The sequence below is a fragment of the Dendropsophus ebraccatus genome, chromosome 12 (assembly GCF_027789765.1).
Source record: "Dendropsophus ebraccatus isolate aDenEbr1 chromosome 12, aDenEbr1.pat, whole genome shotgun sequence".
NCBI classification, from domain to species: Eukaryota; Metazoa; Chordata; class Amphibia; order Anura; family Hylidae; genus Dendropsophus; species Dendropsophus ebraccatus.
Genome location: NC_091465.1, coordinates 10,249,552 through 10,264,478, shown reverse-complemented (window position 1 = coordinate 10,264,478; position 14,927 = coordinate 10,249,552). Strand labels below are relative to the sequence as shown.

At 48.0% G+C, this 14,927-nt stretch overlaps 2 protein-coding genes across 4 annotated transcripts in view; one reads left to right on the top strand and one right to left on the bottom strand.

Moving 5' to 3' along the window:
- The window catches only part of PEX14 (peroxisomal biogenesis factor 14), a 99,424-nt gene extending 95,605 nt beyond the window's left edge, over positions 1-3,819 (bottom strand). For all 3 annotated transcript variants that reach the window (XM_069948143.1, XM_069948144.1, XM_069948145.1), the window contains exon 1: positions 3,738-3,819. In XM_069948143.1, coding sequence (XP_069804244.1) covers positions 3,738-3,773 — 36 coding nt within the window. In that variant the 5' untranslated portion in view covers positions 3,774-3,819. The remainder of the gene's footprint in view (positions 1-3,737) is intronic.
- A 423-nt stretch (positions 3,820-4,242) lies between these two features.
- On the top strand, positions 4,243-11,098 carry DFFA (DNA fragmentation factor subunit alpha). Its single transcript, XM_069947469.1, has 6 exons — positions 4,243-4,381; positions 5,305-5,466; positions 6,884-7,029; positions 8,925-9,096; positions 9,172-9,314; positions 10,448-11,098. The coding sequence occupies exons 1-6, from the start codon at positions 4,297-4,299 to the stop codon at positions 10,619-10,621; spliced, it is 882 nt and encodes a 293-aa protein (XP_069803570.1). The 5' UTR covers positions 4,243-4,296; the 3' UTR covers positions 10,622-11,098.
- Positions 11,099-14,927: the final 3,829 nt, after the last annotated feature.

The following is a 14,927-nucleotide window of genomic DNA, read 5'->3' as shown; positions in this document are numbered from 1 at the left end:
ATATACCTCAGGAGGGGTCTCAGTATTAGGGGGTATATACACCTCAGGAGGGGTCTCAGTATTGGGGTGTACACAACTAAGGAGGGGTCTTAGTATTGGGGGGTATATGCCTCAGGAGGGGCCTCAGTATTGGGGGGTATATACCTCAGGAGGGGTCTCAGTATTGGGGGGTATACACCTCAGGAGGGGTCTTAGTATTGGGGGGTATATGCCTCAGGAGGGGCCTCAGTATTGGGGGGTATATACCTCAGGAGGGGTCTCAGTATTGGGGGGGTATACACCTCAGGAGGGGTCTCAGTATTGGGGGGGTATACACCTCAGGAGGGGTCTCAGTATTGGGGGGTATACGCCTCAGGAGGAGTCTCAGTATTGGGGGGTATACACCTCAGGAGGGGTCTCAGTATTGGAAGGTATATACCTCAGGAGGGGTCTCAGTATTGGGGGGTATACACCTCAGTAGGGGTCTCAGTATTGGGGGGGTAGGTATACACCTCAGGAGGGGTCTCAGTATTGGGGGGTATATACCTCAGGAGGGGTCTCAGTATTGGAAGGTATATACCTCAGGAGGGGTCTCAGTATTGGGGGGGTATATACACCTAAGGAGGGGTCTCAGTATTGGGGGGTATATACCGCAGGAGGGGTCTCAGTATTGGGGAGTATACACCTCAGGAGGAGTCTCAGTATTGGGGGGTATATACCTCAGGAGGGGTCTCAATATTGAAGGGTATATACCTCAGGAGGGGTCTCAGTATTGGGGGAGGGGGGTATATACCTCAGGAGGGGTCTCAGTATTGAAGGGTATATACCTCAGGAGGGGCCTCAGTATTGGGGGGGGGGGGGTATACACCTCAGGAGGGGTCTCAGTATTGGGGGGTATATACCTCAGGAGGGGTCTCAGTATTGGGGGGTATACACCTCAGGAGGGGTCTCAGTATTGGGGGGTATACACCTCAGGAGGGGTCTCAGTATTGGGGGAGGGGGGTATATACCTCAGGAGGGGTCTCAGTATTGGGGGGTATATACCTCAGGAGGGGTCTCAGTATTGAAGGGTATATACCTCAGGAGGGGCCTCAGTATTTGGGGGGGGGGGTATACACCTCAGGAGGGGTCTCAGTATTGGGGGGTATATACCTCAGGAGGGGTCTCAGTATTGGGGGTATATACTTCAGGAGGGGTCTCAGTATTGGGGGGTATATACCTCAGGAGGGGTCTCAGTATTGGGGGGGTAGGTATACACCTCAGGAGGGGTCTCAGTATTGGGGGGTATACACCTCAGGAGGGGTCTCAGTATTGGGGGGTATACACCTCAGTAGGGGTCTCAGTATTGGGGGGGTAGGTATACACCTCAGGAGGGCTCTCAGTATTGGGGGGTATATACCTCAGGAGGGGTCTCAGTATTGGAGGGGTATATACCTCAGGAGGGGTCTCAGTATTGGGGGGTAAATACCTCAGGAGGGGTCTCAGTATTGGGGGGTAAATACCTCAGGAGGGGTCTCAGTATTGGGGGAGGGGGGTATATACCTCAGGAGGGGTCTCAGTATTGGGGGGTATACACCTCAGGAGGGGTCTCAGTATTGGGGGGTATATACCTCAGGAGGGGTCTCAGTATTGGGGGAGGGGGTATATACCTCAGGAGGGGTCTCAGTATTGGGGGGTATACCCCTTAGGAGGGGTCTCAGTATTGGGGGAGGGGGGTATATACCTCAGGAGGGGTCTCAGTATTGGGGGGTATACACCTCAGGAGGGGTCTCAGTATTGGGGGGTATACACCTCAGGAGGGGTCTCAGTATTGGGGGGTATACACCTCAGGAGGGGTCTCAGTATTGGGGGGTATACACCTCAGGAGGGGTCTCAGTATTGGGGGGTATACACCTCAGGAGGGGTCTCAGTATTGGGGGGTATACACCTCAGGAGGGGTCTCAGTATTGGGGGGTATATACCTCAGGAGGGGTCTCAGTATTGGGGGAGGGGGTATACACCTCAGGAGGGGTCTCAGTATTGGGGGGTATACACCTCAGGAGGGGTCTCAGTATTGGGGGAGGGGGTATATACCTCAGGAGGGGTCTCAGTATTGGGGGGTATATACCTCAGGAGGGGTCTTAGTATTGGGGGGTATATACCTCAGGAGGGGTCTCAGTATTGGGGGGTATATACCTCAGGAGGGGTCTCAGTATTGGGGGGTATATACCTCAGGAGGGGTCTCAGTATTGGGGGGGTATATACCTCAGGAGGGGTCTCAGTATTGGGGGGGTATATACCTCAGGAGGGGTCTCAGTATTGGGGGGTATACACCTCAGGAGGGGTCTCAGTATTGGGGGAGGGGGGTATATACCTCAGGAGGGGTCTTAGTATTGGGGGGTATATACCTCAGGAGGGGTCTCAGTATTGGGGGGTATATACCTCAGGAGGGGTCTCAGTATTGGGGGGTATACACCTCAGGAGGGGTCTCAGTATTGGGGGGTATACACCTCAGGAGGGGTCTCAGTATTGGGGGGTATACACCTCAGGAGGGGTCTCAGTATTGGGGGGTATACACCTCAGGAGGGGTCTCAGTATTGGGGGGTATATACCTCAGGAGGGGTCTCAGTATTGGGGGGTATATACCTCAGGAGGGGTCTCAGTATTGGGGGGTATATACCTCAGGAGGGGTCTCAGTATTGGGGGGTATACACCTCAGGAGGGGTCTCAGTATTGGGGGGTATATACCTCAGGAGGGGTCTCAGTATTGGGGGGTATATACCTCAGGAGGGGTCTCAGTATTGGGGGGTATATACCTCAGGAGGGGTCTCAGTATTGGGGGGTATATACCTCAGGAGGGGTCTCAGTATTGGGGGGTATATACCTCAGGAGGGGTCTCAGTATTGGGGGGTATACACCTCAGGAGGGGTCTCAGTATTGGGGGGTATATACCTCAGGAGGGGTCTCAGTATTGGGGGGTATATACCTCAGGAGGGGTCTCAGTATTGGGGGGTATATACCTCAGGAGGGGTCTCAGTATTGGGGGGTATACACCTCAGGAGGGGTCTCAGTATTGGGGGGTATATACCTCAGGAGGGGTCTTAGTATTGGGGGGTATATACCTCAGGAGGGGTCTCAGTATTGGGGGGTATATACCTCAGGAGGGGTCTCAGTATTGGGGGGTATATACCTCAGGAGGGGTCTCAGTATTGGGGGGTATACACCTCAGGAGGGGTCTCAGTATTGGGGGGTATATACCTCAGGAGGGGTCTCAGTATTGGGGGGTATATACCTCAGGAGTGGTCTCAGTATTGGGGGGTATATACCTCAGGAGGGGTCTCAGTATTGGGGGAGGGGGTATATACCTCAGGAGGGGTCTCAGTATTGGGGGGTAAATACCTCAGGAGGGGTCTCAGTATTGGGGGGTATACACCTCAGGAGGGGTCTCAGTATTGGGGGAGGGGGTATATACCTCAGGAGGGGTCTCAGTATTGGGGGGTATATACCTCAGGAGGGGTCTCAGTATTGGGGGGTATATACCTCAGGAGTGGTCTCAGTATTGGGGGGTATACACCTCAGGAGGGGTCTCAGTATTGGGGGGTATACACCTCAGGGGTCCCAGCACACTACGTTAGGGGGCGCAGTCTTGGGGTAACAGGTGCAGCCCTGCCCCCTCTGTGTGCTGTTTCCCCCCGGAGTCCCGGTAGTCCCGGCCTCGGTCCGGTTGCAGCCCCCTCCCCCGCGCCCCCCTCACCTTCCCGGACAGACCCCGCGCTCACCTGCACAGGCGGCTCAACCTGATCCGAAGAGGCCATTTTTTCAGACCCGACCAATGGAGCGCCGAGCGCAGAACCTGAGCCCGGAGCGGCGGCGGCAGACCCGGGCAGCCGAGCACCGAGCGATCCCAGCCACACTCTACGGGTCTGACTAACACGTGTGCGGCTGCTGCCCGGCTCTACGGGAACTACAAGTCACATCATACCCAGCCAGGCCACTGACTTATTACACTCTACATCTAACTAACAAGGACATGCTGGTTAGTGTAGTTCCTATCACAGTTTCCTAATGGAAGGAATATGTCAGTATATAATATACGATACATCAGTGTTTTGACTAAAAATGACATGCCGGGAGTTGTAGTTCTTCAGAGCGCGGTAGAAAAATGGTTAAATCATCTCCTTATGTCACATTTTAAACCTCTGCTTGTGACTGAATGGGTTAATGGCCTGGAACTACAAGGGCCGGCATGCCTTGCGGCTGGGAATGCGGAAGTGTGTGCAGGGGCTGGGTGTCACGTGACGATGAGCTCTCCTCCCGGGGCCGCTGCTCTCTACAGTCATGAAGCGCTTCGTGGTCAGTGTCCGGGGCTCAGAGGGGAAGCACGGGGTGGCGGCCGCCTCCCTGCACGACTTCAATGAGAAAGGTGAGTCAGCCTGCTGCTGGAGGACTACAAGTACCACAATGACTCCTGTCTACTCTTAAAGGTGGGATCGTATTCCTAATTGGTGTGAGTGACTGTTATTATTCTCTGTTATCAGCCACTTCTGTCTGCATAGAGGACAGTTGGTTAAAGCAGCGCTTTTCCACTCAAGTCCAGGCTGAATGCTGTCAGGGCATGCTGGGAGTTGTAGTTTGCAACAGGAACACTGGCATGAAAGCTTGTGACCGGCTAAGGATATGCTGGGAGTTGTAGTTCTGCAACAGCTGTGACTGTTATTGGTATCGGCTTAGGGGGACACTAGTGCTGGAGCCTGTGACTAGTTAGTCATGCTGGGAGTTGTAGTTTTGCAAAGCTGAAGAGCCACAGACACTGTTATATCAGGTTATGATGGGAGTTGTAGTTCTACATCAACTTAAAGGGGTACTCTGGCAAAAATCATTTTCTTTTAAATTGACTGTTTTTTAGAAAGTTATATAGATTTGTTTTTTTACTTCTGTTTAAAAAATCTCCAGTCTTCCAGTACTTACCAGCTGCTGTATGTCCTGCAGTCAGTGGTGTATTCTTTCCAGTCTGACGCAGTGCTCTCTGCTGCCACCTCTGTCCATGTCAGGAACTGTCCAGAGCAGTAGCAAATCCCTATAGAAAACCTCTCCTGCTCTGGACAGTTCCTGACATGGACAGAGGTGGCAGCAGAGAGCACTGTGTCAGACTGGAGAGAATACACCACTTCCTGCAGGGCATACAGCAGCTGATAAGTACCAGAAGACTGGAGATTTTTAAATAGAAGTAACTTACAAATCTATATAACGTTCTGAAACCAGCTGATTTGAAATAAAAATATTTTTGCCCTTTAAGCACACCTCCATGATGTCATTAACCCCAGTCTCTCTCTCTCTCTGTATTAGCTATGAAGCTGCTGGATGTGGACCCAGCGAAGGGCCCGGTGACTCTGGTGCTGGCGGTGGATGGGACAATAGTTGAAGATGAAGATTACTTCCTCTGCTTACCCGAGGATACAGAATTTGTCCTGCTGACTGGAAATAAGAAGTGGTCTCCGTGTGTGACAGGTGAGTGTCACGATACACAGATACACTGAATAGAGAAGAACAGACCATGAAATAACATATACAGCAGCAGCACAGATCACTACCTTATAATGCATAGCAGGGATGGGGAACCTTCGACCTTCATCTGTTGCAAAACTACAATTCCCATCATGCCTGGACAGCCAAAGCGAAGCTTTGGCTGTCCAGGCATGATGGGAATTGTAGTTTTGCAACAGCTGGAGGGCTGAAGGTTCCCCATGCCTGATCTGCATTATAAGGTAGTGATCTGTGCTGCTTATAGACTTCTCACAGAGGACGTAACTGTACCAAACCCTCAGCTGTGAGCAGTATTAGGGCTGAAGAGATCTCTGCTCCTTAGTCCCTGTTCACATCACGCTCTCCCTTTAAGCTGCTTTCCTTCTCTGCTGTGTACGATAGAAGTCACCAGGATGTAACCATAGAAGCATCCTGCTCCATCCCCCTACCTGAAGCCTTAAAGGGATTCCTCACAACAAAGCGAAACCTTTCAGCAGGATGCAAAACCGTAACCATAACCGAGCAGAAAAATAACCTTCTCCTTCTCTGACCGCAAGCCGACATCCTGGAAACCGATAGGAAGCAAAACACAGAGTGCATTGGGACCTTCGGCATCTTTTCATTTAGTATTTAGTAAAAAAAAATAAAAATAAATAAAAATTAAATACTCTTCACCAGTCATAGAGATGTCAGGGTCTTAGGGGGAGATTTATCAAACATGTAAAGTGAAACTGGCCCTGTTGCCCCTAGCAACCAATCAGATTCCACCTTTCATTTTCCAAAGAGTCTGTGAGGAATGAAAGGTGGAATCTGATTGGTTGTTAGTGTTAGGACCTGTGAGAAGAGAAGCGCATGGTTGAGTACTTCACTCCCTGCTGGTTGAGCAAGTGACCATGAGACTAACATTAGGCACAGAGCTGGGAAAGAACACTCTTAGAGATCTTGTTGTGTCAAAAGTTTTTTTTAAAGGGGAACTATCAGCAGGGACGAATCTAACCTGCTGATATCTCCCTATACTGCACAAGACACCGAGGAGGAAGATATGTCTCTTACCTTCATCCTCAGCACTGTTCCTGTGCTGTTAGCTCTTCTTTGTAAGCTGTTAGAGCAGTGGGGGCATGGCTACCTGCTTGCCCCCTGCATTGTTAACGCCTTCTAATGATTATGAATGGTAGCCATGCCCCCAGTGCTCCTACCTGCTGACCAGGAACAGCGCTGAGGATGAAGGTAAGAGACATCCCTTCCTCCCCTCTGCCCACTAGGGAGCTATCGGCAGGATAGATTCGTCTAACATGCTGGTAGTTCCCTGTTAAAGTGACTGTGCCCCCCCAAAGTTCTGACATCTGGGGTCTCTACCTCCAGGCTGGCACAGACCTCCCACCTTCCTGTTACTCTCTTTCAGATGGAGGCACCATGTGGCTGGCCAGGGAGTCGGTGGAGCTGGATGATGTGGATGGTAGTACCGAGCTGCCACGGTGGAAGGTGTTGGCCGCCCAGCTGAGACACAACCTGTCCAACATCATTCTTTTCTCTGAGTCTGACTTTCAGGTATGCCTAACTAACCCCGGCAGGTCGGACCTGACCCCCCCCCCCCCAAGTCCGGATCAACTACAAGCGTTACTTTTCACTCCCATTTAGTCTGATACATTTGTCTGACTCACCGGCCGCTTCTCTGACCTTCTGCTTTATACTGTTATGTTGTTGTAAATATAAAACAGATCTGATTACTGAGGCCAGAACCAATGATGACCTGTCCATTCCAGCGCTGCCAAGTCACATTATTGGGTGCGGCCGTGAGTTTAAGATCTGAGACGTTTTAGGGCTTAGTATGTGCAGCCTGACAACCCCAAAGACATCCTATCACTTGATTGTAATCGTGTGGTCAGAGCTCTGATTCTAGACATACAGAGATGAACATTTCCTGCACACCTCTAAATTTAAAGTTTTGTTTTGTTGTTGTTTTTTAGTGTCACTGTCGTTAATTTTTTTTTTGCAGAAATCAATAGTACAGGCAATATTAAGAAACTTTGTAATTGGGTTTATTAGCCGAAAAATTTATTTTATCATGGTTCTCTATGGAGAGGGGAGGGGTTGAGAGAGATGAGGCACCAAAACAGGACGACAAAGAGTTAATTTATAGCTACATCACCAGGCTATCTCCTCTGAAGTCAGCTCTGACCTCTGAATACCGGCTTTCACACAGCTCCCACTGTGTAATCCTTTACTCTTTGCTCCCGATTAATCTCCCTTGGGGACTTGGGGAAAGTCTTTTTGAATGCAGATAATGGTATATTTGCCTAATAAACCCAATTACAAAGTTTCTTAAAATCGCCTGGACTATTGATATCTGCAAAAAAAAAAAAAAAAGAAAAAAAAACACCACAGTGACACTTTAATGTATGTAATAAACTTGTCCTTCTGATCTCTAATTGCCTTCCATTACCAGTTCAGGTTTCTTTTGGGGTTTCCCGGTCATGTGACATGGCCTGGCTGTATACAGAACTTCACACCTATTGCATTCTGTATCTGGAGTGTGTCCCTTCCGTCACCTGCACGCTGTAGAGAGAAGCCCTGTATATGGAACATAAGTGCAGGTATACGGGGTGAGGCTGCTCTGTGAATGTATAGGAGTGGCCCCAGGCAGCAGTGAGTTAGTTGTTAGCTGAAGTGAGTGGGAGGACGGGGCAGATGACAGCCGGTTCTATATGAATACGTATCCGCTGTCATCTGATGCCCAGCCACCCCACTAATCCAGCTATAGACTGTGCTGTCACCACTGTCTTCGGTGCAGGGTCCTGGGCGACGCTCCATGAAGATGAAAGAGCGACCCCAGGAAGAGGTGACAGTGTGGTCTATAGCTTCAACCCCCTCAAAAAACTGCAGAATTGGTTGCCGTTAAAAGTACAACTTGCTCCCCCCCCAAAAAAAAACAAGCCCCCAAATGTTAGCTGCATCTACAGGGGGTTAAAGGGGAAATGTTTTTTTTCTTTTAAATCAACTGGTTTCACAAAGTTATATAGATTTGTAATTTACGTCTTTTTAAAAATCTCTGGTCTTCTAGTACTTCAGCTGCTGTATGTCCTGCAGGAAGTGATGTATTCTCTCCAGTCTGACACAGTGCTCTCTGCTGCCACCTCTGTCCAGAGCAGCAGCAAATCCCCATAGAAACCTCTCCTGCTCTGGACAGTTCCTGACATGGACAGAGGTGGCAGCAGAGAGCACTGTGTCAGACGACAGAATACACCACTTCCTGCAGGACATACAGCAACTGGAAGACTGGAGATTTTTCACTAGAAGTAAATTACAAATCTATATAACTTTCTGACAGCAGTTGATTAGGAAGAAAAAAAAACTTTAGCTGGAGTACCCCTTTAATTGTTTAAAGAGATACTCCTGCTATAACAAAGCTGCCTGCATCCAGGATTTCTCTTTACCTCTTTTAGGCTCTGATTGATGTCCAGACTGAAGAGCTCAGCAGAGAGATGGCCGTGCCGGTGGTGAAGGCAGAAATGCTGAAGGATACACTGCAGGGCCTGCTGGATCGCAGGGAGGAAGAGCGTCAGTCTAAGGAGCTGCTGCAGCTTTATTTACAGGCTGTGAATAAGGATGGAACAGGTCAGGATGATACTTAGTCACCGGCTATTGGTCATAGCGCATTTCAAGCTAACTGTATTGTTTTTACTAATGCAGAAGGCGCCAATATGGATGAAACCGACTCAAAGGCATCAAAACAACGAGAAACGGGCAAGAAAACCCAGCTGTGCGGGCGCATTATTACTATACTGAGGGAGAAGACGTTGCCGTATCTCAGCTTATCCAATGAGCAGCTGGAAGTGAGTACAAGAACACATTACAGTGACACATCTGCCCGCTGTGGTCATCACTCTGCTCCTATAGGGTTGCATAACCCTGATAACACAGCAGCAGTTTGTAGATACAGGCTGGAACTACAATCCCCATAATGCAGGAGCGTAGTACAACAGGCTAGAATAGAGAAGCAGGGCTTCTGTTAGAGGTCTGTGTGGTCACATGACAGCAATGGGGAAGGGGGGGTGTTCAACATGGACCAATCAAGAAGTGAGAATCACAGAGCTGTGCAGGAGGACAGTGACAGAAACCTTTCTATACAGCAGTGTGAGTGGCTGTGTAAGTGCAGGCACATTATAGCAGCAGTGTGTATAGCTGAGTGTAAGTGCAGGCACATTATAGCAGCAGTGTGTATAGCTGAGTGTAAGTACAGGCACATTATAGCAGGAATGGAGAAGATGGGGAAACTCCAGGGCTGACAGAAACTGCAGGAAGCATGAAGGAATGAGCAGGGCAGATGTGGGCACATACATGCAGCACTCTCTGTCCGGGGAGAGAGAGGTTACAGCTATAGAGAGATTACCTCCACAGTCCTGTCCCCTGATGGAGCTCTTTAACCAAGTTGCAATTTTTAAAAACTGTGAGCTCTTCTTGCAAAACGCTCCTAATCCAATTTACTCTTAAACCGAGGTACCGTTGTATATGTTTTGTGTTTTTTTTTTGTTTGTTTGTTTTTTTATTGTGTAGCATCAGTAAGGGGTGACATGGTGCTTCTGCTGCCACCAGTGTCTGTCAGGAACTGCATGGCTTCTCAGTTACATATTACTGCTGCATGCAGATACTGAGTATCCCTGACTCATTAGAATAGCCATTGCAATGGGGAAAGCTATCCTGAAGCACCTTATAGCACAGCAAGCAGTGATTGACAGTTATGACAGTTATCCATACTTGCTCTAATACTACATAAGAATAGTCATTAGGGGAGGCGCATTATTGTGTATGTAACTGTGCCCAGGACCAGGTCTTCAGCAGCCCTGCAGTTCCCAACACAACCATTGATGGCAGCAGGGAGGCACTATCACTCCCCACCCCTCTTGCTGCTGCCCCTCAATATAATGTGAATGTGAAAATAAATAATAATTTTCCGCCACGTTCCCAGGCCGTGTGTGCGCAGGATCCTGATGCATTGTTGCTGGACCTGAACCAGACCCCAGAACACGTCCGCAACCTGCAGGCTGCATGCGCAGAGCAGCTACAGCAACGCTACCAGCAAGTGCAATGTCTGAACTCCCTATCCAGTGCATCACAACCCAAACGCCAGATCCTGCCCTGAGGATGTGGAAAAAAACATCCAAGTCATGCATCAAGAAGCTGAAGCTGGGCGTGACACACAGGAGCTCACTAGTTATACATGTCGGAGCAAGTCAGTCATGTGACCCAACACACGCTCCACCTTTACTTTATTAAAACTGTGAAGAGTCTCTATGGCTCCAAGTACGTGAACAGATGATTGGTGAAAGGTACAAAACTAAATCTAACTCTATAAAGAACCTTCTGCAGCAGAAGTGATGTCACACCTGCCCCCGCTGATGACATCATTGCTGACCTTCCTGTTGTACAATGATGGTTTACAGGGAATTACAATGTGCATATTGTACATGATGGATCCTCCAGGTATTTTCTACTTCTATTTTCAGTGTTATTTTGTGTGATTTTTGCTGTTTTTTATATGTAGATTGAGGAACACAACTGCACAAAATATCTCAGCTGAGCGGGTCTCCATCTTGGAATAAACCTTTTCTGTTTTCCACCACTGTCTCAGAATGAATTGTTCTATCAATGAAGCCTATTATTAAAGGGGCAGTACCTCAAGTTTTAAAATAGCTATTATGGGGTTGTCCCATTGGTATACATACTAATCGACCTGGCAAGACATTGACGATTTTTAGGGTGATGTCCCGACGTCCCTCCTGTGTTCCGCTCCCCCATGCCACCTCCGGGTGCTGCAAGCGGACTATATACCTGTGAGCGCAACTGACTAGCATTCACAGCTTAATGTGGCAGGAGCTCGAACATTCTGGCCCCCCCGGCCACAAGAAGCCGCTCCCGTCCCCAGAACTTCGGCACACGAGTGACGTCACTAAGGCAGGAAGAGAAAACAGGACCTGCAGATAGGCGAGTATGTTTGTTTTATTTACATAGGGGGATGCTTACAATGGAAGATGTCTACATGATGGTGTGTGGGGTGGGAGAACCAGGTGAGATGTCTACATGGGGGGGTGGGCTGACTCCTAGTGTGGATGCCTGCATGGGGAGGGGATAGGGCTAACTACCAGGGGAGATGCCTAACTAACATAGGCATTACTTACAGTGGGATGCCTCCTACCTTGGGGAATACTGCATATTGGGGTGGGGGAGTGTTTAACTACAAGGGAGATTACCTATTGAGGGGGTATGGCTGAGTCCGGGAATACTGTCTACTGAGGGGGGCTAACTACAAGGAATTACTGGAGGAATACTACATACTGGTGGGAATACTATTGGGTGGGGAGTGTTAGCTACAAAGGGATTCCTACCTGCTGTGGGGACTACAGGAGGGTTATCTACATTAGGGACACTACCTACAGAGGGGGCCTAACTACTATATAGATGTACAGAGGGGATCCTGACTACTATATGGAGGCATAAAAGAGCCTAACTACAATTTGAAACAAAGAGACCTAACTGCTATATGAGAGCACAGATTGGGGTCTTTCTACTATGTGGGGGAATATAGTGTGCCTAAGTACTGTTTGAGGGTCTAAATAGGGCCTAAGTACTACATGGCATAAAGGGTCTTTGTATAAAGGCGAGGATGGCGCTGAAGCGAAGAGCCTAAAATTTTATGTCTGGTAAATTCTACATAGATGAGTTATGGTCGGAAGAAGTCTTTATAATGGCCGTGCCAGATGGAGAGGAAAGGAAAAGTGAGCATCTCCAATCAGAGAAGCTGCCCCCGTGAGTCACTGGATGTAACTGCACTGTAGTAACTTACATGGTGTGCAGAGCCTGTGTACCATTGGTATCTACTCCCATATGGGCCAGTGTATGATGACTATACTAGTCTTTGTTTAGTGGATGTTATTTACTAGTGGTATAGTGTTATTAGCCTTTATGTGGTGTTAATGGCTGTGGTCACTGTGTGGCGATATGTGTTTTTATTTACTGTTGTTATTATTGGTCTTGGTTTACTGGATTTTAGTAATGGTATTGTAGTATTAGTCACTATGTGGTGATATTTGTTTCTTATATACTGTATTTGGTCAGTAACAGTGTGATGGTATGGTATGAATCCACTTCTGGCTTCTGCAGTGTATAGCACTACCATTTAATGTCCCTCTTTGTGCTTCTCCTGTTCATCGGAACGATTCCCAATCAGGAAACTGCAGCCGAAAACAGGGCTGTTGTCCGACTAACATGTCCGAACCAACAACTCGACGCTTCTTCGTATGTATGGACTATCACATCAAATGACCAGTTCCAGTCCCATTGTTTATAATGGGAATAGAAAGGTCAAACTCCAAGGACAAAAGAGTGGAAGAGAAACGTGGCCGGTCAGATGGATCCAGATCTCTGTGGAGAAATACGGCTGATCGGATGGGTCCAGATCTCTGTGCAGAAACATAGCTGGTCAGATGGAGCCAGATCTCGGTGGAGAAACATGGCTGGTCAGATGGATCCAGATCTCTGTGGAGAAACATGGCTGGTCAGATGGATCCAGATCTCTGTGGAGAAACATGGCCGGTCAGATGGATCTAGATCTCTGTGGAGAAACATGGCTGGTCAGATGGATCCAGATCTCTGTGGAGAAACATGGTGGGTCAGATGGATGTCTGAACCCGAACACTCAGCATTTGACTCACAGTGGCAGGAGAAGTTGCATGCAGCCCTAAGGAGTCCTGGAAAACATGGATACAGCCATTATCTTGGTTTTCCAGAGCTCCCCAGGACTGCATGCAACTTCAGCAAATTTTGTTATCACTGATCTAGATCTGTGTGGCACCATGCTGATGGGAGGATCAGAATTTGGCACAAGCAGCGGTAATCGACGATTGCTTTTTGTTGGGTGTGAACAGCTCAGGCTAAGCATTATTATTTACCAAATTCATCCCTCTGTCGTTGCTGTTTCCCCTAAGAGACTATCAGCAGTACAAGACACCATCTACAATCTGTGTAGATTGTGGATGGTGCCCATATAGTCATGGATTGACCCCAGGAACACTAGTTTTCCTTGTATCTCCATCCTTCACAGTCCCCAGATCTAAATCCTGTAGACATTTCTGGGATGAGGTAGAAAGGCTGTACTGATCCAAGTCAGGACCTCCATCTAATGTGCTGTCCTGTTCACACACTGGCTATGATTTTATCACCTAGTAGAATCTATTTCACGATGAAAACAACAGAATGAAGAAGTGGCACTTATTGAGTTGTAGCCAAATCAGTCCATATGTTTATTCAGATGACTGTGTGCTCAGCGTAGAAGGTGGAAATGGCAAGTGCATTCCTGGGTGACAGTTTCGCGCTACTGCGCTTCATCAGGTCCAGGCTTCTAACCTGAGGAAGTGCAGTAGCACGAAACTGTTGTCCAGGAACGCACCTGCCAATTACCACCTCCCCCCTTCCACGCTGAGCACATGGTCATCTGAATAAACATATGGACTGATTAGGCTATGACACAGTGAGTTAATTCTCTGTTGTTCTCATTAAGATGTCTGTATGCCCATTGCTGAGCACCCTATGAATTTGACGACTGATTCTGATATTGGTTCTATACTTAGCTAATTCATGTCAGAGTAGATTGTAGTGTCGGCAGTTTTCTCCCTCCATTATTCAGTTTCATAATGAAATCCTCTTGCTCTAAAAGCCAAACAAGGTCCATTGCATTAGTATATGGGAGGGCTGTAATAAAGGAGGCATTCAATATATCTCTGTGCAAGGGATCTGGACTGCTGTATACAACTGGTATGGAGATATATTAAGAAAGCAGAATTTTTTGCCTAGAAATAACATTGCATTAAAAGCTACTTTCTTGAGGTAACTACTGAGGCCTAAGGGGTAGCACTAATCTACCTACTGAGTTACCTACCTAATGGGTAGCACTTAACTACCTACTGGGGCACGTACCCTTTTGAGGCTGATGTTTTTGGTGGGTGAGATGTGACAATGCTGCGTCAGAGACATTTTTGTGACTTCTTATGTTCCAGAAAGGGCATTGTTACTTTATGGTAACCTGACCATATCTGCCAGCTCCGACCGGAGAATTACAACATGTTCATTGATAATAAAACTGATTTATTGCTTAATGAAAAGTGAAGCAAATTGCTTGGCCAGGAAACATGATTCAAACATTATACAAGCTGCGAGAGTTTACCTTTATTTCTATACGATGTTATTGAAACTGCTGAAGGCAGCAAAAAAAAAAGGGAGGAATTAACCCCTGCAGGATATAATTCACTTTCTACAGTGAAACGCTTCAGGAGATTTAAGCATGGCGTCACAAATGTTCTGTTAATCAATTTTACAAAGTGAGGTTGGAGGTGGAGCTGTGCATGAATTAGCCTCAATGCATGATTCATTCCCTCGGATGGAGCTGCAGATTA